At 34.7% G+C, this 25,287-nt stretch overlaps 1 protein-coding gene across 4 annotated transcripts in view; it reads left to right on the forward strand.

Moving 5' to 3' along the window:
- The window catches only part of CSPP1 (centrosome and spindle pole associated protein 1), a 116,806-nt gene that overhangs the window by 42,979 nt on the left and 48,540 nt on the right, over nucleotides 1–25,287 (forward strand). For all 4 annotated transcript variants that reach the window (XM_024742582.1, XM_024742584.1, XM_024742585.1 and 1 more), the window contains 5 exons: nucleotides 1,657–1,865; nucleotides 3,981–4,102; nucleotides 4,461–4,539; nucleotides 19,322–19,451; nucleotides 22,157–22,304. In XM_024742582.1, the coding sequence (XP_024598350.1) occupies nucleotides 1,657–1,865; nucleotides 3,981–4,102; nucleotides 4,461–4,539; nucleotides 19,322–19,451; nucleotides 22,157–22,304 (688 nt within the window). The remainder of the gene's footprint in view (nucleotides 1–1,656; nucleotides 1,866–3,980; nucleotides 4,103–4,460; nucleotides 4,540–19,321; nucleotides 19,452–22,156; nucleotides 22,305–25,287) is intronic.

Raw genomic sequence — 25,287 nt, forward strand, 5'->3', positions numbered from 1 at the left:
AATAGATGTTAATAATTTTTTTCATTGTATCATGACCATTTTTCTTATATTAGAGGAATTTCCAAAGGAACTGAAATCTTTAATTCTAGGCTCTAAGCATTTTAGTAGTTTTTACTTAATGTAAATCTAGAGGTAATAACCTTATTTTTACTTTAATTCTTCAATTTTCATAATTGGAATGAATTACACATATAATCGCAGTTGAGTAAGGAGAAGGTAATAATTTATTACTCTTCTCAAAGGATGCTTTTTTTTAAGCTGGGTGTGTAGAATTTATTTGCTAAAGCAAGTTTTTGTTTCATCTTTAATGATTAAGAAACTTTAATTTCATTAAAAAGTTCATTCTTAAAAAGAATATAGCAACTTAAAATTACTCAGCTGTAGGCAACTTTTGTCTTACTTTTTCTTATGCTAAGTATATATCCTGTGGATTATTCATTTTAAAAAGTTTAATACTGCACCAGCATCACTCCCAGTGTGCTTTTTGACTGCTCATAGAGTAAAACTTTTAGATTAATCTGAGAAATCATTCCTGAGAAATTAAACATGCTGGGGAAAAAAGGATGAATTCCAAAACTGAATATATTTTCCTCTGTCAATAAATACCTTTGAAATAGTTTTGACAATCAGAAATTTCCTTTTCAAATCTTGAACTTTTTAGTGTAATATGGTGGCATGTTAAACTTTGCATTTATAGTTACCTTAGTGTTTGATGGACCTTCTTATTTATATTTAAATGAAACAACCTTTGGAGTGTCAAGTTGCTTTATAAGAATAAATAAATAAAAGTATTAGATATAATATGTAGACCATTACTTTTGGGTTTACTTTTGATGTACACATCGTAGCAAAGGACACGTAAATGATGTTTTGGAGCGAGAGTAAGCAAACTGTAGCCTGTGGCCAAATCCACTTGCTGCCTATTTTTGTAAAGTTTTATTGCAGCACTCCCTCGTTCATTTGCTTACATATTGTTTTGGTCTACTTTAGTAGTTGTGAAGAGACCACATGGCCTGCAAAGCCTGATATATTTACTAGCCGGCTCTTTACAGAAAACCTGTGCTCACACTGATCTAAAGAATACTTTGATGTTAGAATACTTTGATGGCAATTGGTAGTGAAGCAGCATAGTCTTGTAGTATAATAGAGGTTTTTTTTGTTTGTTTTTTTTTTTGCGGTACGCGGACCTCTCACTGTTGTGGCCTCTCCTGTTGCAGAGCACAGGCTCTGGACGCACAGGCTCAGTAGTTGTGGCTCACGGGCCTAGCCGCTCCGCGGCATGTGGGATCTTCCCGGACCGGGGCACGAACCCGTGTCCCCTGCATCGGCAGGCGGAGTCTCAACCACTGCGCCACCAGGGAAGCCCCCAGTATAATAGAGTTTATATTTAGAATTAATATCTGGCTCTAGTCTTTGCTTGATTATTTATGAATGGTGAGACCTTAGGTGATTTATGTACTTTCATGGAGTCTCAATTACCTCTTTTATAAAATAAGAATTGGATCTTTAAAATCTCTTAGTTATAGCTGTAAAATTCTGTTATTCTATGTCTAACTTAAGTGCCTGCTGGCAGTCTGGGATAGAGGGTCTTTGGAGATCCCTTCCACCTGTAAATTTATGATTACATGCAACAAACAATTTTTTTCTTTATTTTAGCCTGATAGACTAAAGCAGTTTAGTGTGACACCAAGATACTTCGAAGAGACGATACCACCTGAAAGACCCAGAGTAGCTTTCCAGACACCTCTCCCTCCTTTGTCTGCCCCATCTGTCCCACCCATCCCATCAGTTTACTCCATCCCATCTCAAAATGAAGATTTGCACAATGGACTCAGCAGCACCCTTGGTGAAATGGTGCCTCCCAGGTGCTTGTTTAAAATGTTTTGTGTTTGGGAATTAGGTAAGGTATCATTATATTGTATATTCAGAAGGATTTGCTGAAGCAGGTAATGTTATCCTTCAGAGATTTTTGTGCAGTTAAAGGCTTTTGTCAAATAATTTCTATTGAAATTTGTTTTCATTGTTGATCTTTTCTCAGTTATTATAAAAACAAGGGAAATCCTTATAACAGTCTTTTGCTGTTTAAAGATGCTTCAGTATTTTTAAAATGCATGACTAAGTATATTTATTATTTAGTTTTAGGTCGTATTTTGGAATATCTGTTTAACATATAAAACCTAGCCATTTTCAATTTTGTAATTTCCACTTGGCAAACATTGAATACTTTCTTCAGTTAATGTAGAAAAAGTTTCTAATGTGACTGTTTTATATATATTACTTTATTTTAGTTTCTGTTTCCTTCAACTCTTTCTCTGATTACTTACAGGCTATGCAACTCAAATACCTGAAATAAAGTGTTGAGATTATAAAACCTGTATTTAGGTATTAGGGTAAAGATTTGACTTCCATAGGTAAAAAGCATTCTGCTATACTGGACTAAACATAAAGAAAATCCTGTTAACATTGGTATTTTCTGGTCTATGCTTTCTTCTCTTAGTAGGATTTTCTCTTATTTTTGCGTACTATTAATGTATTAATTGTAGGATTGCATTTAATCAGGTGCTTTTCCTTTTTAACATTATTTTCTGGGCTATACATTCCTTTAGGACTTGGTATTATCTTTTATTTACTGCTAACGAATTGTAGGACCATGTTTACTGTATTTATCAGGTGTTTTGTTTGTTTCATCTAATGGCTTCCTGACTCAAAGGACTAGGCGGGATTGGAATTACAAAGGATGGTATGATGATTTTAGCATTGATTTAGGGATTAAAATGGTTGGCTTCACTGCCTGGAATTTGGGCAGACCACACTTGTATTGAACTTCAGTTTTCTCATTTGTAAAAGGTAGAATAGTAACAGATATTTATATATATGTGTGTATATATATATGTTTTTTAATCTACAGTTATAGGGTTGTTGTGAGGATTAAATTTTATATCAATCTCTATAAAAATTTAAGATTTAATGATATTGACGGTTCCCTTTTATAGTAATTTTTCAACTGCTTTGTTTATCTATGGAGTGAGGATAGTAAGGTTAGACACGTTGAATGATTAGTAAATATGAAAAATATTCATGACTGAAGAGAACTTTAATGCCTTCTCAGCTCTTCACAATTATTTTGAAGTATACAAGGGAGAACCTAATATATACACTCAGAAGTGAAAACATTTTCTAGGATGCCTCCTTTTTCTTTCTGTTCATCTAAGGGAATTTGCCTTTTACATTTTAACTAATGGAAAATATTGCCTTGGTGGAAATACAGGGATACTTCCTAATCATTAATGAAGTGCTGATGTAGAGGTTTTTGGAAGTTTTAACTTTATGAAATGCTGAAAATGAACTCAGAAATTTACTGTTGATATTTAAATAGTTCCTTTTTCACATTATAGTTTAATTCCTTTGAAAGAGCAATACATTTTTAGGGTTAAAAAACTACACCTTTCTCCCAGTCAAATGGAACCATTTATAATCTCATTTTGTACCTCTTTGCCTTTTCTTGATGTTGTATCTTTCTTCTCTGTGACTAACTCATTCTAGTAGTGTGGCTGAAGCATTGCCTTTCCTAGAAAGCCTTCCTTATACTTTCCTCCTCTTCCCTATGTGATTTAAATGTTCCTGCTCCATGTTCCTGTAGCATCCTGTGTCTACTTGTATTGTTTCATTTACTGTACTCTGCTGTAATGGCTGTTTATTTTTGTATTATTCCTGAGGGACAGAGACCATGTTTGGTCAATACTGGCAGATAGTGACGAATTAGATGTTAATTGATTGAATAAGTGTTGTACCTTAAATTATGAAATTTTATGTTTTTTGCTTTTTGAGTTAGAATTTTTGATAAGAGATTGAAGCAAGATGGTGGCTTTTCCTAAAGCAGCAATTAGATTTTCAGTAAGATTTTTGTAAGAAAATATCTTGATTTTTAAAAAATTTGCAGTGGAATATGAGAAGAATTTCCCAATTGTCTTTTGATACAGCATTGCACCTCTGCCTCCACCTCCCCTACTACCACCTTTGGCTACCAACTATCGAACTCCTTACGATGATGCATACTATTTTTATGGGGCCAGGAATACGTTGGATCCTAGTCTTGCTTATTGTAAGTTATCTGTGGGGTAAACATTATTTTCCAGTGGTTCAATCAGGAAAATTGGTTTTTGTGCAAGCAAAAATATATAAATGAGAAAAAGCTCAGCTTTACTTAATTCCAATATTATATATATATTGATTTAATAAATACTATATTTTAAAACTCAGTTATAATTCATAGTTATTTCCTTTTTATCTAGCTTTAAGAAATATTTTATGTTTTCTGGCCTTATTCTCTGCTAACTCCTAACTCAGAAGGAAATTGGATTTTTTTCCTTAGGAAACATTTTCAGTATGTGACTTTTCCTTTAGAGATAAAGTGTTATTAAGTGGGTACTCTGAAACAAATGTGTTGGTTTTCTTTTAAGATGGTTCAGGAATGATGGGAGTACAGCCTGCAGCTTATGTTACAGCTCCTGTCACCCACCAGCCAGCACAGCCTATTATGTAAGTAGTTAAAATAATAATTTGTTTCAAGATTAATTTGTCTTCCATAGAACTTGTATTATTCAATGTGTTCTTTTATTCTTCAGAACAGATATCTTATTTTAATTTCCAGTTATTACATAACCAGTATGTTCAAAGTATTGCTTTTAAGTCAGTGTTTCATAGAAAGCACATTTAAAAAATTAAGAATAACCTCACTTTCTTTCATTAGCAAAGTCGTGTGTATAGTTATAGTTTTACATTTAAGTTCATGATCCATTTTGAATTATCTTTTGTATAAGGTGTTAGATTTTGATTGAAGGTCTTTTTTTTTTCTTCTGCTTTATGAGTGTCCAATGGCTCCCAGCACCATTTGTTGACATGATTATTTTTCCTGGGAATTGCTTTTGCACCTTTGTCAAAAATGAGCATATTCGTGTGGGTCTCTTTTTGGGATTCTCTATTCTATTCCATTGTTCTATGTGTCTATCCTTATGTTAGTATCACTTGATAATTGTAGCTCTGTGGAAGTTTGGAAATCGAGAAGTATGAGTTCTTCAAATTTGTTTTTCTTTTCCAAGATTGTTTTGGTTATACTAGGTCCTTTGTATTTCAATGTGAATTTTAGGATCAGCTGCTCAGTTTCTGCCAAAAGGCAGTTGAGATTTTGATGGAGATTATATAGAATCTGTAGATCGGTTTAATATTACCATCTTAATTTTTTTTCAATTTTTTTGTAATGGTAACATACACATAACATAAAATTTATCATTTTTAAGCATTTTTAGTGTATAGTTCAGTGATGTTAAGTACATTCATATTGTTGTGTAACCATCACCACCATCAATTTCCAGAACTCTTTTCATCTTGCAAAACTGAAACTCTATACCTATTCACTATTCCCTCTCCCCTGTGCCCCTGGCACCCATATTCTACTCTCTGTTTCTATGATTTCGACTACTTTAGGTACCTCATAAAAGTGAAATCATACAATATTTATCTTTTGTGTCTGGCTTTTAAATTTTATTTATTTATTTTTTTTGTGGTACACGGGCCTCTCACTGTTGTGGCCTCTCCCGTTGCGGAGCACAGGCTCCGGACGCACAGGCTCAGCGGCCATGGCTCACGGGCCTAGCCGCTCCACGGCATGTGGGATCTTCTCGGACCGGGGCACGAACCCGTGTCCCTTGCATCGGCAGGCAGACTCTCAACCACTGTGCCACCAGGGAAGCACTGGCTTTTTTAACTTACCATAATGTTCTTGAGGTTCATCCATGTTGTGACCTAAGTCAAAATTTCCTTCCTTCCTTTTTTTTTTCCCCCCCACACAGCTTGCAGGATCTTACTTCCCAGAATTTCCTTTATAAGGCTGAATAATATTTGATTGTATGTATATACCATATTTTGTTTATCCATTCATCCACCAATGAATACTTGGGCTACTTCCACATTTTAGGTATTGTGAATGGGCAACTGTGAATGTGGGTATACAAGTTATCTCTTTGAGACTCTGCTTTCAATTCTTTTAAGTATATACTCAGAAGTGGAATTGCTGGATCATATGGTAATTCTATTTTTAATTTTTTGAAGAACCACTGTACTGTTTTCCACAGCAGCTGTACCATTTTATATTCCCACCAACTGTGCACAAGGGTTCCAGCTTCTCCACATTCTCACCAACACTTATTAGTTTCTGTTTTTTTGCTAGTAGCCATCCTAAGGCGGGTTAGGTGGATCTCATTGTGGTCTTGTTTGCATTTCTCTATGATTACTGATGTTGAGCGTCTTTTCATCTGCTTTTTGGCCATTTGTCTATCTTTGGAGAATGTCTTTTCAAATCCTTCTCTCATTTTTGAATTGGTTACTTTATTTTTTTGTTGTTATGTTTTAAGAGTTCTCTATATACTCTGGATATTAATCCCTTATCAGATAGATGATTTGCAAATATTTTCCGCCATTCTGTGTATTATCTTTTTACACCATTGACACTATCTAGCAGTACTATAGATGCACACACATTTTTAATTTTCATGAAGTCCAGTTTGTCTATTTTTTCTTTTGTTGCCTTGCCTGTATTTAGTGTCATATCTAAGAAATCATTGCCAAATCCAACGTTGTGAAGCTTTTGCCCTGTGTTTTCTTCTAAGAGTTTTATAGTTATGAGGTTTTACATTGAGGATTGTGATTTTGAGTTACCTTTTGTGTACACTGTTAAATAAGGTTGCAACTTCATCCTTTGCATGTGGATATCATTTTCCCAGCACCATTTGTTGAAAAGACTGTTCTTTCCTCATTGTATGGTCTTGGCATCTTTGTCAAAAATCATTTGACTTTATATGTGTGAATTTATTTCTGGGTTTTCTGTTCTGTGCAGTTGGTCTATGTGTCTGTCTATATGCCAGTGCCATGCTGTTTTGATTACTGTAGCTCCGTAGTAAGTTTTGAAATCAAGAAGTGGGAGTCCTCTAGCTTGTTCTTTTCAAAATTGTTTTAGCTATTTGAGGTCTCTTGAGATTCCATATAAATTTGGGGAAGGGTTTTTCTATTTCTGCAGAAAAGGTCACTGGGATTTTTTTTTTTTTTGCGGTGTGTGGGCCTCTCACTGTTGTGGCCTCTCCCACTGTGCAGCACAGGCTCCGGACGCGCAGGCTCAGCGGCCATGGCTCAAAGGCCCAGCTGCTGTGCGGCATGTGGGATCTTCCCGGACTGGGGCACGAATCCGCATCCCCTGCATCGGCAGGTGGACTCTCAACCACTGCGCCACCAGGGAAGCCCGGTCACTGGGATTTTAATAGGGCTTGCATTGAATCTCTAGATCACTTTGGGTAGTTTTGACATTTTAACAGTATTAAGTTTTCCAATCCATGAACCAGGGGATGTGTTTCCATTTGTTTATGTCTTTAATTTCTTTCAGCAATGTTTTGTAATTTTCACCGTACAAGTCATTCACCACTTTGGTTAAGTTAAATCCTGTGTAGTCTGGGTTTTTTTGATGCTGTTGTAAATAGAACTGTTTTTGTAATTTCCTTTTCAGATTGTTTATTTTTTGTGTATAGACATTCAACTGATTTTTTTGTGTTGACTTTGTGTTCTGGTACTTTGCTGAATTCATTTTACTAACAGTTTTGTGTGTGTGTGTGTGTGTGTGTGTAATTGTTAGGGTTTTCTGCATATATCATCTGCAAACAGATAATTTTACCTCTTCCTTTCCAATTCGGTTGCTTTTAGGGGGTCTACTCTTCATTGAGGTGTGTGGGCTTCTCATTGCGGTCACTTCTCTTGTTGTGGAGCACAGGCTCTAGGCATGCGGGCTTCAGTAGTTGTGGCTCTTGGGCTCTAGAGCGCAGCCTTAGTAGTTGTGGTGCACGGGCTTAGCTGCTCCACGGCACGTGGGATCTTCCCGGACCAGGGCTTGAACCAGTGTCCCCTGCATTGGCGGGTGGATTCTTAATCACTGCGCCACTAGGGAAGCCCAATTTGGCTGATTTAAAAATTTTTTTCTTGCCTAATAGTTCCAGTACTATGTTGAATAGAAAGGGTGAAAGCAGGCACCTTTGCCTTGTTCCTGATCTTAGAGGAAAAGCTTTTAGTCTTTCACCATTGAGTCTGATGTTCACTTTGGATTTTTCATATGTGGTATTTATTATGTTGAGGTGGTTCCCTTCTAATTCTAGTTTGTTGAGTGTGTTTATCATGAAAGGTTGTTGTTAAATTCTGTTAAATGCTTTTTCTTTATCAATTGAGATGGTCGTGTGTTTTTTCTCCCCGTCATTCTGTTAATATTGTCTATTATACTGATCAATTTTTATATGTTGAACCATCCTTATATCCCAGGAGTAAATCCCATTTGGCCGTGGTATTTAATCCTTTTAATATGCTGATATATTTGGCTTGCTAGTATTTTGTTGGGGATTTTTACATCTGTGGTCATAAGGGATACTGGTCTATAGTTTTCTTTTCTTGTAATGTTTTTGTCTAGTTTTGAAATCAGGGATATGCTGGCCTCCTAGAATGAGTTAGGATGTGTATCCTCCTCTTCATGTTTTTGGAAAAATTGGAGAAGGACTAGTGTTCTTCTTTAAATGTTAGGTAGAATTCATCATTGAAGGCATTAGGTCCAGGGCTTTACTCTCTCAGGAGATTTTTGATTAGGGATTCAATCCCCTTATTAGTTATAGGTTTATTCAGATTTTCTATTTCTTTGTGATTTAGTCTTACATCTTAACTATATTAAATCTCCAGTCCATGAACATGGATGTCTTAATTTATTTGGGGTTTTTAAATTTCTTTCAACAGTATTTTGTGGTTTTTAGACTGTTTAACTCTTGTTTAATTTATTCTAAAGTATTTAATACTTTTTGATGGTGTTGTGAATGGTCTTTCCTTAATTTCATTTTTATATTATTCATTGCTAGTTTATAGAAATACAATAGAAATTTGTATATTGATCTTGTATCCTGCAGTTTTGCTGAACTCTTTTTATTATTACTGTTTTTAGTGCATTTCTTTGCATTTTTCTGTATATATGATTTTTAAAAAACAAATTTATTTATTTATTTATTTTTGGCTGTGTTGGGTTTTCATTGCTGTGTGTGGGCTTTCTCTAGTTATGGTGAGCAGGGGCTACTCTTTGTTGCAGTGCATGGCTTTCTCATTGCGGTGGCTTCTCTTCTTGTGGAACACGGGCTCCAGGCTCACAAGTTTCAGTAGTTGTGGGTCGCGGGCTCTAGAGCACAGGCTCAGTAGTTGTGGCACCCAGGCTTAGTTGCTCTGCGGCATGTGGGATCTTCCCAGACCAGGGCTCGAACCTGTGTGCCCTGCACTGGCAGGCGGATTCTTAACCACTGTGCCACCAGGGAAGTTCTCTGTATATATGATTATGACATCAGTTAATAGAGGTTACTTCTTCCTTTTCAATCTAATGCTTTTTATTTCTTTTTCTTGCTTAATTGCCCTGCCTAGGGCTGCTAGTACGATGTTGAATAGATATTATGAGAGTGGGCATTTTTATCTTACTCTGTTCTTAGGTGGAAGGCATTCAGTCTTTAACCATTAAGTATGATGTTAGTTGCAGGTTTTTCATAATTGCTTTTATTAGCTTGAGGAAGTTCCTTTGTATTCTTTGTTGATTATTTTTATCAAGAAGGGGTATTTAGTGTATTCTTTCAAAATTTTACTAACTTGGAAGTTGAATTTTGCGAAATGCTTTTTCTGCATCTATTGAGATGATCCTGTGGTTTTTGTTCTTTATTCTGTTAATGTGATGTAGTATATTTATTGGTTTCAGGTATATTAAATCAACCTTGCATTCCTGTGATAAATCTCACATGGTCATGGAGTATAATCCTTTACATATCTTGCTAGATTTTTCAGTTTACTAATTTTTTGTTGAGGATTTTTATCTCTGTATTCATGAGTGTTACTGGTCTTTGGTTTTTGTTTTCTTTTGATGTTTGTTTGATTTTGGTATCAGGATGATACTAGCCTAATAGAATTAGTTGGATGCATTCTTCCATTTTCTATTACTTTGGAGAGTGTGTGAAGGATTGTTGCTAATTCTTCTTTCAGTGTGGTAGAATTCACCAGGAGGCCAGTTGATCCTCATCTTTTCTTTATGGGTAATTTTTTGATTACTAATTTAATCTCTTTCCTTGTCATTGGTTAATTTCATATTTAAAATATTGTTCTTGCATCCGTTCTGGTAGTTTGTGTCTTTCTAGAATTTGCCCATTTCATCAAGATAATCTAATGTGTTGGCATACAGTTCTTCATAGTTTTCCCTTATAATCTTTTTCATTTTAATAAAGTCAGTAGTGATGTTTCTTTTATTTTTTTATTTCAGTAATTTTAGTCTTCTTATTTTCATTCTGGCTAAACATTTATCAATCTTGTTGATCTTGTCAAAGGATCAGCTATTGGTTTAGTTGATTTTCTCTGTTGTGCTTCTGGTCTCCATTTATTTCTCCTCTAATCTTTTTTTTTGCTGTACGTGGGCCTCTCACTGTTGTGGCCTCTCCCATCGCGGAGCACAGGCTCTGGACGCGCAGGCTCAGTGGCCATGACTCACGGGTCTAGCCGCTCTGTGGCATGTGGGATCTTCCCGGACTGGGGCACGAACCCGTGTCCCCTGCATTGGCAGGCGGACTCTCAACCACTGTGCCACCAGAGAAGCCCTCTCCTCTAATCTTTTTATTTCCTTCTTTCTGTTTACTTTGGGTTCAGTTTGCTCTTACATTTTCTAGTTTTTGAAGGTGGAAGTTTAGGTTATTTAAATATAGTGTCTTCTTTTTAAATATATACACACTACAACTATAAATTTTCTTTTTATTACTGTTTTAGCTTCAGTCCTTAAATTTTATACATTGTGTTTTCATTTATCTCAAAGTATTTTTCAGTTTCTCATTTGATTTGTTCATTGATCCATTGGTTAGTTTGGAGTATGTTGTTTAATTTCCACACAATTGTGAATTTCCCAAATTTCCTTTTGCTACTCATTTTTAATATAATTCCATTGCGGTTGGAGAACATATTTTGTATTATTTCAATCCTTTTAAATTTATTGAGGCTTATTTCATGACCTAACCTGTGGTCTGTGCTAGAGAATATTTCATATGTGCTTGAGAAGAATGTGTGTTATACTGTTTTGGGGCAGGTAGTTTTATCAATGTGACTTAGATCTAGCTGGTTTATAGTGTTTTTTATTTTCTGTTTCCTTGTTGAGCTTTTATGCAGTTTTTCTATTATTAGAAGTAGTGTATTGAAGTCTTCAGTTATTATTTTTGATTTATTTATTTCTGTCTTCAGTTCTGTTTTTGTTTCCTGTGTTTTGAGTTTGTAGTTATGTACATATATGGTTATAATTGTTATGTCTTACTGATCAGTTGACCCCTTTATTGGTATAAAAGATCCTTTCTTTGTCTCTAGTAACAATTTTTGACTTAACATATATTTTGTCTGTTAACAGTACTGCTACTCTTGTTCTTTTCAGTTGCTGTTTGCATGATATATAATTTTCTGTGTTTTAACCTCAGTGTAGTCTTTGAATCTAAAGTGTGTCTCTATGTAGACAGCATACATTTGCATCCTACCTCCCACCCCCTTCAATTCTGCTAGCGTTTGCTTGTATTTACATTTAATGTAATTCCTGTTAAGGTAGGATCTCTGTCAGCCATTTTGCTATATATGTATCTTTTAAAAGTATATTTTATGTCTTTTTTGTTTCTCTGGTTCTCCATTAATTCCTTTTCTTTGATGTTAAATATAGCATTCCATTTTAATTCTCTTGCTTCTTTTAGTGTAATTTTTGTATTATTTTCTTTGTGGTTTCCTTGCAGATTGAAATTAATATTTTAATTTAAAAGAACTGAGTTCAGATTAACACCAATTTAATTTCAGTAGTATACAAAAATTTTTCTTTAATATAATGCCATTCCTTTCCTTTTTTTTTTTTTAAATTGGCTCATTCTACTCCATTCCAAGCCTTATCTTTTTTTCTCACATCTTCATTGGAGTATAATTGCTTTACAATGGTGTGTTAGTTTCTGCTTTATAATGAAGTGAATCAGCTATACATATATCCCCATATCCCCTCTCTCTTGCATCTCCCTCCCACCCTCCCTACCTTTCCTTCTTCTTGATGCCATTGTTGTCAGACAAAGTGTATCTTTATACACTTAAGCTCCTCAACACAATTTTATAACCCTTCCTTCCTTCCTTTATGTAGTTGTCTTTTAAATCAGATAGAGAAGAATACAGTTACAAATAAAAACATATTTGTAATATCTTTTTTAAAAATTTATTTTTAAAAATTTATTTATTATTTATTTTTGGCTGCATTGGGTCTTTGTTGCTGTGTGCGGGCTTTCTCTAGTTGCGGCGAGCGAGAGCTACTCTTCATTGTGGCGCACGAGCGTCTCATTGCAGTGGCTTCTCATGTTGCGGAACATGGGCTCTAAGCACGTGGGCTTCAGTAGTTGTGGCACAGGGGCTCAGGAGTTGTGGCTCGTGGGCTCTAGAGCATGGGCTCAGTAGTTGTGGCACACGGGCTTAGTTGCTCTGTGGCATGTGGGATCTTCCTGGACCAGGGCTCGAACCCATGTCCCCTGCATTGGCAGGCAGATTCTTAACCACTGCACCACCAGGGAAGTCCCATATTTGTATTATCTTTCATCTTTACCTATGTGGTTACTGTTACTGGTGGTCTTTATTTCTTTGTGTTTACTCCAGTTACTGTTGAGTGTTCTTTATTTCAACCTGAAGTGCTCCATTCAGTATTTCGTATAAGACAGGTCTGTTAGTGATGACTTCTCTGATTTTTATTTAATAATGTTCTAATTTCACTTTTATTTTTGAGGCATAGTTTTCCTGGATATAAAATTCTTGGTTGACTTTTTTTTTTTCTATTAGCACTTTGAATATGTCATCTCATTGCCTGCTGGTTTCTGATGAGCTGTTAATCTTATTGAAGATCCCTTGTATGTGATGAGTTATTTTCTTGCTGCTTTTGAGATTCTTTCTTTGTCTTTGGGTACGTTGACTATGATGTGTATAGATGTGGATCTCTGAGTCTTTCGCATAATTTCTAAGAAGTACGAGCCCTGGATCACCAGGGAAAAAGGAGAAAAGGAAGCTTGAGAGGAGCCTTCAGTTGTTAGGGAATCATTGCTCCTACTTTACCCAACACTTAGAACCTCTTACCTTTGACACAATTCCCATCCCATGCCTCCATAAACAGGGCAAGGTTTTAGGGATTTTATTAGTCGTATACCATCAATACCATCAATAAAATCTATGACTCAGTGAACAAAAGAGAAAAGTGTGTATAAGTTTATGTATTTTTTCCATTTCTTTATTTTTAGTTTTGAATGGTGGTTATCTTTGCTCTTTGTTTTATGTGCTTTCTTTGTGTACTCTTTCAGAAATACATTTCTTGAAATGTGGAAGCAATATCACTCTTTAAGCAAAAATGATTGGAAAATTGATGAGAGACAGAATTATAGGAGGATGATACAAATTTGTTTAACGGAGGAGGGTAAAAAGTACAGAGATTATTAATGAAGCTACCAGTGTCTGAGTAAGAAAAAGGGAAATTCCCAAAGCAGTTGGTAAAATAGAAAGTGAAGATTAGGGACTTTCAATACTTTTCCATGGAAAATGTGACGTTCATATTCAGAAATGACAAAATATACAAGGATATAAACCATAAGTGGGAATGGGCTTGCAAAAAAAGAATGACAGAGAGCTCAGATTAGGAATTGTTAGGCAAAATATAAAATGGTCATATTGATCATGCTTATATCAGGGCATAAGAAACTATGAAGAATGACCAACAGATTTGAAATAGAACTAACTAGATATTTTAGTAAAAATTTTAAATAATTGAGAGTAGTAAGTCAATGGATGGGCCTTAATAGCAGATTTGACATACCCAAAATGAGAATTAATAAGTTGGAGCAATGGTTTTCAAATGTGGTTCCCAGAGTAGCAGCATTATGGTAACATGTTGGAAATGCATACTCTCAGGCCCCATCCTACCTATGAATCAGAAACTCTATGCTGGGGCCCAACAACTTGTGTTCAATAAGCTTTCCTGGTGATTCTGATGTACACTAAAGTTTGAGAACCTCTGAACTAGTAGATCTGAAGAAATTCAGCCAGAATGGGGAGAAAAAGACATGGAAAATATGAAAAAGGGGGTAAAAATTATGGCACTATAAAGGTTTAAGTGTAACTAATTGGAATTCTAGAAATAGAGAGAGAATGAGATAGAAGAAGTATTTGAAGAGATGATATCTTAAAATTATCTACAATTGATAAAAGGTCCTAATCTATAGATTCTAGAAGCCTAATACCTTTCAAACAGGAGAAATAAAAGAATTCCATACCAACACAATCATAGTAAAACTTCAGAACATAAATGAAATACAGAGGAACTTAAAATCAGCCAGAAAGAAAAGACATTACTTTCAAATGAACTCTAGGAAGGAATTCAGAAGATAACTATAGATAACGTCAATTTGTTGAGATGATTTTGTACTCAGCAAAGTTATTTTTCATGAATGAGATTGAAATAAAAATATTTTAAGAGAAACAGCTGAATTTGCCGCTAGCAGACCCTTAGTAAGTACAATTCTAAATGCAGAAGGAAGGTCACATACGGGAGGTCTGAGTTACATGAAGGAGTAGAAAGAAAAAAATGTGGTAAATATGTAGATGGAATTAAATAAATATTATGTATGGTAAAATTATAATGGGTTTAAAAGTAAGTAAAATTAAGAGTAATTAATAGGAATAGCATGTAATTTGGATGGGGTTAGATGGAGTTAATGTGTTTAAAAATCTTTGTATCATTTGTGAGCATTGTAAAGATTTCGATTAGCTTTAGTCTTTGATAAGTTATGTATGGGTGTTATATTTCTAGGATAACCACTAAAAATATATGGACAAAAGATGCAACTTACTAATGTGCTAGAGGAAAAAAGAAATCCAAAAGGAGGCAAAAAAAAGAACAAAAAGAAACATTGAACGGTTTAAGGAGCCTATTTAATCTGATTGTAAGTCCAAATTAAATGGCAAAATTAAATTTGATGTTAGTAAATGGTAAAGTATATAGGTCAGAGAGAAAGCTTGTCATACTAGTTGCAGAAGCAAAATCCAGGTACATGTTACTTATAAGATATACTTGAGCAAGTGGTAGAGAAAAGTTGAAAGTAAAAGGGTACAGATATACTAGGAGACTATGAATTATACTAAAATTTGTTTACCTATAGTAACATTAGATGAAATGGATTTTTCAGTCATAAAGGTTTGTTTGGGACAAAGAGGATCCATTTATAAAGAATAGAGGTTCATTTTAGCAGGATAATATAACAGAAATTTTTATGCACCTGAAAACATCATCTCAAAATTCATAAAGCAAAAATTTAAAGAACTGCAGGTAAAAGTTGACAAATACAGTATCCTAATGTGAGACTTTATTACTTCTTTATATAAGTGTTAGATAAAGCAGAAAATAATAAAGTTAGAGAATAATTTACTTAACATAATTAACAAGCTTATTTTAGCGGAAATGTATAGAAATTCACCTCAAACTTGAGAATATCTATTTTTACTAATCTCACAAGAATATTTATAAAACTTACCACATCCTAGTCCTTAAAGGAAGTCTCAGTAAATTTTGGTAGACTCATATCCTATGGACCATTTAAAGTAGAAATCAATTTTTAAAATAACAAACCCTTGATATATTGGAAATTAGAAAACAGGGAACGAATTAGGAAATATGTAAAAAGGATGAAAATTAAAATATTTATCAGGCATCTAAAAAGTGAGAAAAAGAATAGCAAAGTAAACCCAAAGAAGCAAGGAAAGAAATAATAAAGAAGAGAAATAAATGAAATAGAAATATATAATACTGAGGATCAACAGAATCTGAAGTTCTTTGAAAAGACTATTAAAATAGATAATTCTCTACTGATGTTGGTCAAGGAAAAAAAGAAAAAAACAAAAGTGAAAGGTATAAATAAGAAATATTAGGAATGAAAAAAATTGTCACTTTAGTTGTAGTTAACCTTAAAAAGACAATAAAAATATATTATGAACAAGTTTATGACAGTGAATTTAGAAATTTAAGTGAAGAAAAATTCCTATTAAAATTTAACTTAATAAAACTGATAAGTAATAAAAAACATTGATAGTATCAAAACTGTTTTAAAATTTGGGGATCACAAGTTTCAAATCATCCCACAAAATAAACTCTGCATCTAGATGGACTGGTTAATTACACCAGACATTCAAGGAAAAAAATTAATCTTACACAAACTAATACAGAGTATCAAATTCATACTGCTACTGAGACTATGATACTCTTGATACTCAAACCTGACAAGGCCAATATGAGAATAGGAAGTTATAGGCTAGTTTCACTCACAGGAGAATCCTAAAATTGAACCTCATAATGTAGAAAAGGATATTTCGTCCCAAATTGCAATTATTCTGGAAAGTAGAATGAATAAACTTAGTATTTCATATCAACTAAGAGTGTAGGCTCTGCAGGCAGAGTGCCTTGGTTTGAATCCAGGTTTTACTAATCAGCTTAAGGCAAGTTTCTTAAGTTTTATTTCTTGTTTGTTAATTGGGATAATAGTGGTATCAACTCATAGGGTTATTCTGAGGATTGAATGAATTAAAATATGTAAAGCATCTAGAACCATGTCTGATATATACTAAATGCTAATTGGTGTTAGATATTGACATTATGGTAAAATCAATTACTGTAATAGATCATATTAAGAGAACAAAGAAAAAAGCTATATGGTTATCTCAATAGATACAGAGAAAGCATTAATAAAATTCAATATGTCAGTATATTAGAGGGAGAGCTGCTTACACTGAGAAAGTATAAACATGAAAAACCTACATCATATATTTTACTTAATGGTGAAATGTTTAAAATACTCTTTGAGATTGATAATAATGACTAGTGTAATTATCATTACTTTTAGGGCTCAATAATTGTAGCAAGGTCAAAAATAAGGAAGGAAGATAGGTACAAGGATTAGAAAAGAAGAGAGAAAACTGATATTATTTGCAAAAGAATGTACAGAGAAAATATAGAATTAATAGGAGTGTTAGCAGAATTGATGAACACAAAATTAGTATATAAAAAGCAGTTGCAGGAAATGGTAATTTCTTAAAATGTTAAATGTCTACTTACCATACAACACTGCAGTTCCACTGCTAGGCATATACTAGAATGTCCTCTAACACCATATACAAAAATAAACTCACAGTAGATTAAAGACCTAAATGTAAGACCAGAAACCATAAAACTCCTCAAAGAAAACATAGAACACTCTTTGACATAAATTGTAGCAACGTTTTTTTGATCCATTTCCTAAAGCAAAGGAAATAAAAGCAAAAAATAAATAAATGGAACTTAATTAAACTTAAAAGCTTTTGCACAGCAAAGTAAACCATCGACAAAAGGAAAAGACTGGCTACTGAATGGGAGAAAATATTTGCAAATGATATGACCGATGAAGAGTTAATATCCAAAATATATAAACAGCTCATACAACTCAACATCCAAAAAACAAACAACCCTATTAAAAAATGGGCAGAAGACCTGAATAGACATTTCTCCAAAGAGGATGTGCACAGGGCCAACAGGCAAATGAAAAGAGGCTTAACATCGCTAAGCATCAGAGAAATGCAAATTAAAGCCACAATGAGATATCACCTCACTCCTGTCAGGATGGTCATCAAAAAGAACACAACTAGCAAATGCTGGTGAGGATGTGGAGAAAAGGGAACCCTGGTACATTGTTGGTAGGAATGTAAATTGGTGCAGCCACTGTGGAAAGCAATATGGAAGTTCTCAAAAAGCTAAAAATAGAACTACTGTATTACTCCCCACTCCTGGGTGTATATCTGAGAAAACCAAAAACACTAATTCGAAAAGATACATGCACCCCATTGTTCATAGCAGCATTACTTACAGTTGCCAAGATATGGAAGCAACCTAAATATGCATCAACAGATGAGTGGATAAAGAAGGTGAGATTTATATACACAATGGAATACTACTCAGCCGTAAAAAAAAAGAACAGAATTCTGCCATTTGCAGCAACATGGATGAACTTGGAGGGCATTATGCTAAGTGAAATAAGTCAGAGAAAGACAAATACTGTATGATATCATTTGTATGTGGAATCTAAAAAATACAACAAACTAATGAATATAACAAAAAAGAAGACTCACAGATATAGAGAGCAAACCAGTGGTTACCAATGGGGAGGGACAAACTTTTGGGTGTAAGATAAGCTCAAGGATATATTGTACAACATGGGGAATATAGCCAATATTTTTTAATAACTGTAAATGGAAAGTAACCTTTAAAATTGTATAAAAAATATATTTAAAAAAATCCCCAAAACAATAAAGCACACATTTTATTTTTGCCAGCCAAAAAAAAAAAGGCGATGATGTTGTTTTTGGAGATAGGAGCCTTTTGTAGTATCTTTTTTATTAATATAGTTTTATTTTTAAAATAATATTTGAGTTTATCTTTTATAATAAAGATATTTAAATATATTGTTTTCTTCAAAGTGGCTATATTCCTGTATTTTAACATGTATTATAAACAAATAGTACTTTATTCCTTGAGGTTTATATTACTGTAGTATGTTAAAAATTCTTTTTTGATTCCTTGTAAGTTTTTTAAAATTTTAAATTTATTTGGGATAGTCAGACTCTTTACTGTATTTATATTGTTTTATTCTTGAAATGGCTAGGAAGTTATTTTCAATACTTTATTTTGGAGCAAATTTATTGAGTAAGTCATTAGTTATGATATTACTAGAGGGACTTCCACTGCATTCAGAAAAGTGCGTAAGTAATATGTATATTGCTTTATGAATTATCACAAACTGTTTTTACTTGTATGTGAAAGTTTTACTTGCATGTAACTGCCACCTACGTCAAGAAATAGATTCAGAAAAAAAAAAAAAAAAAAAAAAAAAGAAGCAACAGAAAGCACAACAAAAACACAGCACGACAGTGAAGGCTGTAGGCTGTTCTCCATTTGTTCGTGATGCCCGGGGCCTGAGATTCAGTAGATTTGAAAGTTCCATTAATTGTGAAAGCAGAGATGGGGTCATTTACTTAAGGATTTCTCTTTGAACTATAGGGAAATTCTTTCCCTATTTTAAATGTACTTAAATGCCATGCTATTTCAAAGGCGTGTTGCATTTTCTTCTTGTTTTGTTATAAATGAATCTGGATTATTGTGTATTTGATGTAGGAGTACGGTTGGACAGAATGAACTGAAAATTACAAGTGATCGAGCAATAAATTCAGGATTGTTTTTTGAAGGTAAACCAAAGCCTTCAAAACAGTCACTTCAGTCTTACCAAGAAGCTTTGCAGCAGCAGGTATTCATTCATTTTTTTATTCATTCGTTTGTTCGTTCATCTAATGTTAAACATCTTATGTGTTAGTACAGTGTTCTGTTAAAACTCAGAGTGTGGCAGAGGAGAACAAATTCCATTTATTTATAATTCAGTGTGATAAGGTTTGATGTAGGTAGACTGGAATGCATGGGATAGGGAGAATAATTGCCTGGGCTGTTAGGAGGGCTTCACATGGTTGATGATATTTGAGTTGCATGTTATACAGTGAATAAATGTGAAATTCCTGGTGTATTCAGGGGATGGAATTGATGTAGGAGAAGGGGCTGGAGTGTTAGATTGTGCTGGATTGTGAAGGATGGCTAATAAGGGGTTTTCAGTTTCATCTTGTTATCAGTAGCCAAAGGGAGGACATTTTAAACCAAAGAGTGAAAGAAATAGTTGATATGAGTAGATGTGGCTTTCAGGAAGATATCTGGTTCTGATATGGACGGTTGGGAAAGAGATGTGGCAGAGAAACCTTTTAGTAAACTATTGAGGTAGTCCAGCCAGGAGGTAACAAGGCCCTGAACCAGGTGGGGAAGATGGGAGGGCATCCAAGAGACAATTCTGGGGTTCCATTGATAGGGCTTAGATTTAGGGAGTGAGGAAAGAACAGAGGGCTTGAAGATGATTCTGAGTGTTGTAAACTGAGAGAATAATGAGGCTGTGAACTGATGGTAGGGAAAAAAGAGGTAGAATGCTTAGGGAGGAGGATAATGTTCTGTTGTGGTTTGTAATGTTTGGAGAGAGTTTACTTAAGAGTAACTGTATCAGGGACTTCCCTGGTGGCGCAGTGGTTAAGAATCCACCTGCCAATGCTGGGCACACGGGTTTGAGCCCTGGTCCAGGAAGATCCCACATGCCGTGGAGCAACTAAGCCCGTGCATCACAACTACTGAGCTTGCACTCTACAGCCCGCGAGCCACAACTACTGAGCCTGCGTGCCACAACTCATGAAGCCTGTGCACCTAGAGCCCGTGCTCTGCAACAAGAGAAGCCACTGCAATGAGAAGCCTGTGCACCGCAACGAAGAGTAGCACCCGCTCATCGCAACTAGAGAAAGCCCTTGCGCAGTAACAAAGACCCAATGCAGCCAAAAATAAATAAATAATAATAAATTAATAGCTTAAAAAAATAAAAGAGTAACTGTTTTAGATGTATGGGTTTTTTGAGGGGAATACTCATATCTCCTCCAGAGAGGACCCTGGAACTCTAGGTATATGTTCACCTGAGGTACTTTTCTACAAAGTTTCACTTGGATTTCTTCTAAAGCTCAGCTTTTTTGTTCAGTTTTTTCCGTTGGGCAACCTCCTTGGAAGGTGGATTTTTTTAAATTACAGAATTACCAACATTATTTTTTTTTTGTGTTATGATTCTACAAACAAAAGACTGCATTTATCTGTTTTCAATGAGCATATTAAAAACACCACCAACAAAACCAGATTTCCTAACTCTAGAATTTTATTTTATGTATGTGATAACTTCCTTGGCCTTTCTGGAGTAGTTGCTTAAATTTTCCATGCATATGGTTAACTGTTTTCAAATGAGCATATTAAAAACACCACCAACAAAACCAGATTTCCTAACTCTAGAATTTTATTTTATGTATGTGATAACTTCCTTGGCCTTTCTGGAGTAGTTGCTTAAATTTTCCATGCACATGGTTATGATTTTAAAAGTAGCTTTCCAAAATGTAGATCTTTATTCATTGCCTATTTATGCTTTTAGAGACCAACCCTGTGCTTATACTTGATGATGATAAGACTGTATTTGTTTTTATGCTTTCATAAAGTATACTTAAATAGCCCAACACTCTCCAGAGAGCTTTGAACCTTCAACAGCTTTGAATTTGGGGAATGGAGTTTGCCCAGGGTAGAGTAGGTCTGGTGGGGTATAGGAATTAGTTGGCCCAGATCTCATGAGGTGTGAGGAGTAGTTTGTTGCTGGCCAGATCCCATGAAAGGGTAGATGAAAAAAGGAAGTAGGGAGATTTTGTTGGTCCCCATGAAACTGGTGAGGTTAGGGAGGGAATGAAGCTGGGGGGTGGGAAGATGGAGTTGGTTTAGTCCAAAGTGGCACCAGTGGCTGGAAAGGACTCAAGTGACACGATGTGAGGGAGTAGCAGCTATATATTCCAGCTATCAAAGTGTTGTTAAATTGTTTTTATTTTATTTTTTTATAAATTTATTTTATTTTTGGCTGCATTGGGTCTTTGTTGCTGCATGTGGGCTTTCTCTAGTTGCGGCAAGCGGGGGCTACTCTTCGTTGTGGTGCCCAGGCTACTCATTGCGGTGGCTTCTCTTGCTGCGGAGCGTGGGCTCTAGGTGCGCGGGCTTCAGTAGTTGTGGCATATGGGCTCAGTAGTTGTGGCTCGTGGGCTCTAGAGCACAGGCTCAGTAGTTGTAGTGCACCAGCTTAGTTGTTCCATGGCATGTGGGATCTTCCTAGACCAGGGCTCGAACCCGTGTGCCCTGCATTGGCAGGCGGATTCTTAACCACCGCGCCATCAGGGAAGCCCCTTAAATTGTTTTAAAATATATTTGTGATGTTAAATTTTATAGTGAAGTATACTGAAAAAAAATCCAGTTTTTTCTCTAATAAGAAAAATAAACTCTGACATTAAAACTAACTTTTTGTATCAGAATACTTGTCAGCACTTATTACGAATGTTTCTTAATGTTGTTAAGATTCGAGAAAGAGAAGAAAGAAGAAAGAAAGAACGAGAAGAAAAAGAAGAATATGAAGCTAAATTAGAAGCTGAAATGAGAAGTTATAACCCCTGGGGGAAAGGTGGAGGTGGTGCTCCTCTGAGAGATGCAAAAGGAAATCTGATAAGTATGTTATTTCCATTGATTTGTTGTTTTTAAGAGAAACTCAGTTTAACTTTTTAAAAGAATGGGGAGTAGAAAAAAGTGGGAATCATAGTCTGTAAGGCAAGGTCTCTTTTTGTACAGCTTAATGCAAAAAAGGTATTTTGACAGTAAGCATAATAACAGGTTAGTTAAAAAGCCTTTTTTCTTCAGATTACTATTTATTTATTTATTTATTTTTATTCATTTATTTTTATTACAAAATTTTCACCCTCCAATGATAATAACTCAGTTGCAGAGAAAAGTTCATGTTATTTGGCAAGTTTTTACCCAAACTAGTAGTTAGAATTTTTAAAAGTTTTCTAGTAAAAACAATAAAACCCTTATTGTAATTTGTTTTTAAACTAGTAAGACGTCTTTAAAATAAGTGATCTGGTGTAGTGGGGGGATGTTATATTTAATTCATATATGCCATGTACTTGCACAATGCAGGGACTCCTTTGACAAAGATCTGGCCTCAAAGTTTTGGCAGGTTGCAGAATTATATTGATTTATCTTTCAATTATGTACTCTTTAAAAATGTTCTATCTAGAAATCACACAACAAGCACTTTGAAAAGACGCTTTATATAACTTGTTATATATATTGGAATGGTCTCTGATTAGCTTTTAGCTTAGAATAAAAGCAGAGAAAGATAATGGGTTTTTTAAAAATTGTTTAATTGTAAATGAGAAATGAATAATTAGGAACCCATTAAAATGGTAAAAATGTAAATTTCACATTCTTTGGGTTTATGCTTTGTTGTAGGGATAGCTGAGTGATGCAATCAGAAGATTTTGAGGGGTACTGAGTTATTAGAGTTCTTAAGTATTATGCCTTTGATTCTTTGTTAAAGATGACTTTTTAAAAAAGATATATTTGAGGCCCACTTAAATTAATGAGATAATTCTTTTATTTTCCAAAGGATTTATTCCTTTCCTTTCTTCACCTCATAAATACTTTCCTCACAGTTTTGAAGACTAGAACTCTTACTCTCTCTTTATAGATGAGATGATTTTAGGTGATGCATAGATAAGCCTAGAAGTTAAATGTTTATTTGAATATATATTAGAAAAACACTGGTTTTCCATTAATGGATAGTACTATAACATTTCCTTTGAAAGTAAAGGCATTTAACGAAAAGTGCTCTAACGAAGAACTCCCATTTCTCAGAGGCTTAAGGCTTAAGGCAGTGTAAATTTACTTCTCACTTAAGTCACATTCTGATGCTGTTTGGGTGGTTCTCCTCCAAGAGGTGACTTGGAAATGTGAGCTTCTTCCATTATGTCATTCCACCATTTTGGAGTCCTTTATTTCTAGCTGCACAGATGTGGTCCAGAGGGTGGGAGAACAAGTTGAGAATTTTGTTGGGGCCTGGCCTGAAAGTGGAGGAATATCACTTTTGTCTTTGTTCCATTGTTCAGACCTAGTTATAAGGTTCTAAAGTAACTGCTTGGGAGGCTGGGAAGTTTTGGGTTCTTTATACCCAGGAGGAGGACATGAGATTGATAAGCATCTACCCAGTCTTTGCTATTAAATTGTAAATTGATAGAAACATAACAGTTACCACGAAGGAAGTGCTTATTTATGTAACAGAAACTTTGGGAAACACTGGAATAATTTCCTAGAAGTTTCCAGCTTGCTCTAAGATTATATCCAGTTCAGACAATACAGTTACAGTGTTTTGTGTATGTTTAATTGGTGGAAGTGAGTAGGATAAGTATTTGTTATTGAATTATAAAATACTGTTTTAGAATTGCTTGACCTGACAGGAATGGAGCAAACTTTTCTGAGATTTTTACTTTTAGTGGTAATGTTTAGTTTGCTTATTTAATGCTACAGTCATGCCATGAAATAAAAAAGGTGTGCTGTTTTATCAAATGCAGTGGAACTTTTTTTAAAATGGTATTTTCAAAGCAAGTAAACTCATCACTTAAAGAATATCAGTTTGTTTTGTATGTGGCTGTTATATTTTAGAGAGAGAGGGAACATAATTTTTCTATTTAAAATATGTAGTAAAGGGCTTCCCTGGTGGCACAGTGGTTGAGAGTCTGCCTGCCAACGCAGGGGACACATGTTTGTACCCCGGTCCGGGAAGATCCCACATGCCGCGGAGCGGCTGGGCCCATGGGCCATGGCCGCTGAGCCTGCACGTCCGGAGCCTGTGCTCCGCAGCGGGAGAGGCCACAACAGTGAGAGGCCCGCGTACCGCAAAAAAAAAAAAAAAAAAAAAAAAAAATGTAGTAAAGTTCAGTGTTTGCTTTATTTCATGAGATGGCCAAGACCATATAACAGGGGTTATGTTGGGTAACTTTAATTCAGCTGCTGGCTTTTCTACTTACTCCTGTTTCATCTTTGATCTTTTATTACAAACAAATTAAAGAAATTGAATGTTCACCATTATCTTCGCTCTCTAAGAAAGATCTCTTTATAAGGTAAACTCGTTATTAATAAAATATCAAAATCTGTTACTCATATAATTTTAACATAGCATCAACCCTTTTAGAGTAAATACCTCTCGTTTTGATTACTTGTACTACACTTAAGATCTGTTTCTCAAAATGACAAAACTGTATCAATGGAGAACAAATCACTGGTTACCAAAGATGATAGCTGAGGAGAGGGAGTAACTATGATGGAGTTTTTGGGGGTGATGGCACTCTTCTGTACCCTGATTATGGTGATGTTACTTGACTCTATTGTATATTAAAAATTTAAAAAACCTGTACACCAAGAGAAAAAAGTAAAAAAAAAATTTAAAAATACTTAACCAATTTGAAAGATAGCAGAAATATCTCATAGTTCTAATTGATTAATAGCAAGATCGCTTCACATATATTTGGTTAAATATTTGTATTTCTTTTATGTATTATATTTGCCCCAGTTAGATTTACGTTTGTTTTTATACTGTTTATTGAGACACAATTTGCATACAATAAAATTCGCCTTTTTTTTTTTTTTTTTTTTTT

This window comes from Neophocaena asiaeorientalis, unplaced genomic scaffold (assembly GCF_003031525.2).
Source record: "Neophocaena asiaeorientalis asiaeorientalis breed wild unplaced genomic scaffold, Neophocaena_asiaeorientalis_V1.1 scaffold226, whole genome shotgun sequence".
Lineage (NCBI taxonomy): Eukaryota > Metazoa > Chordata > Mammalia > Artiodactyla > Phocoenidae > Neophocaena > Neophocaena asiaeorientalis.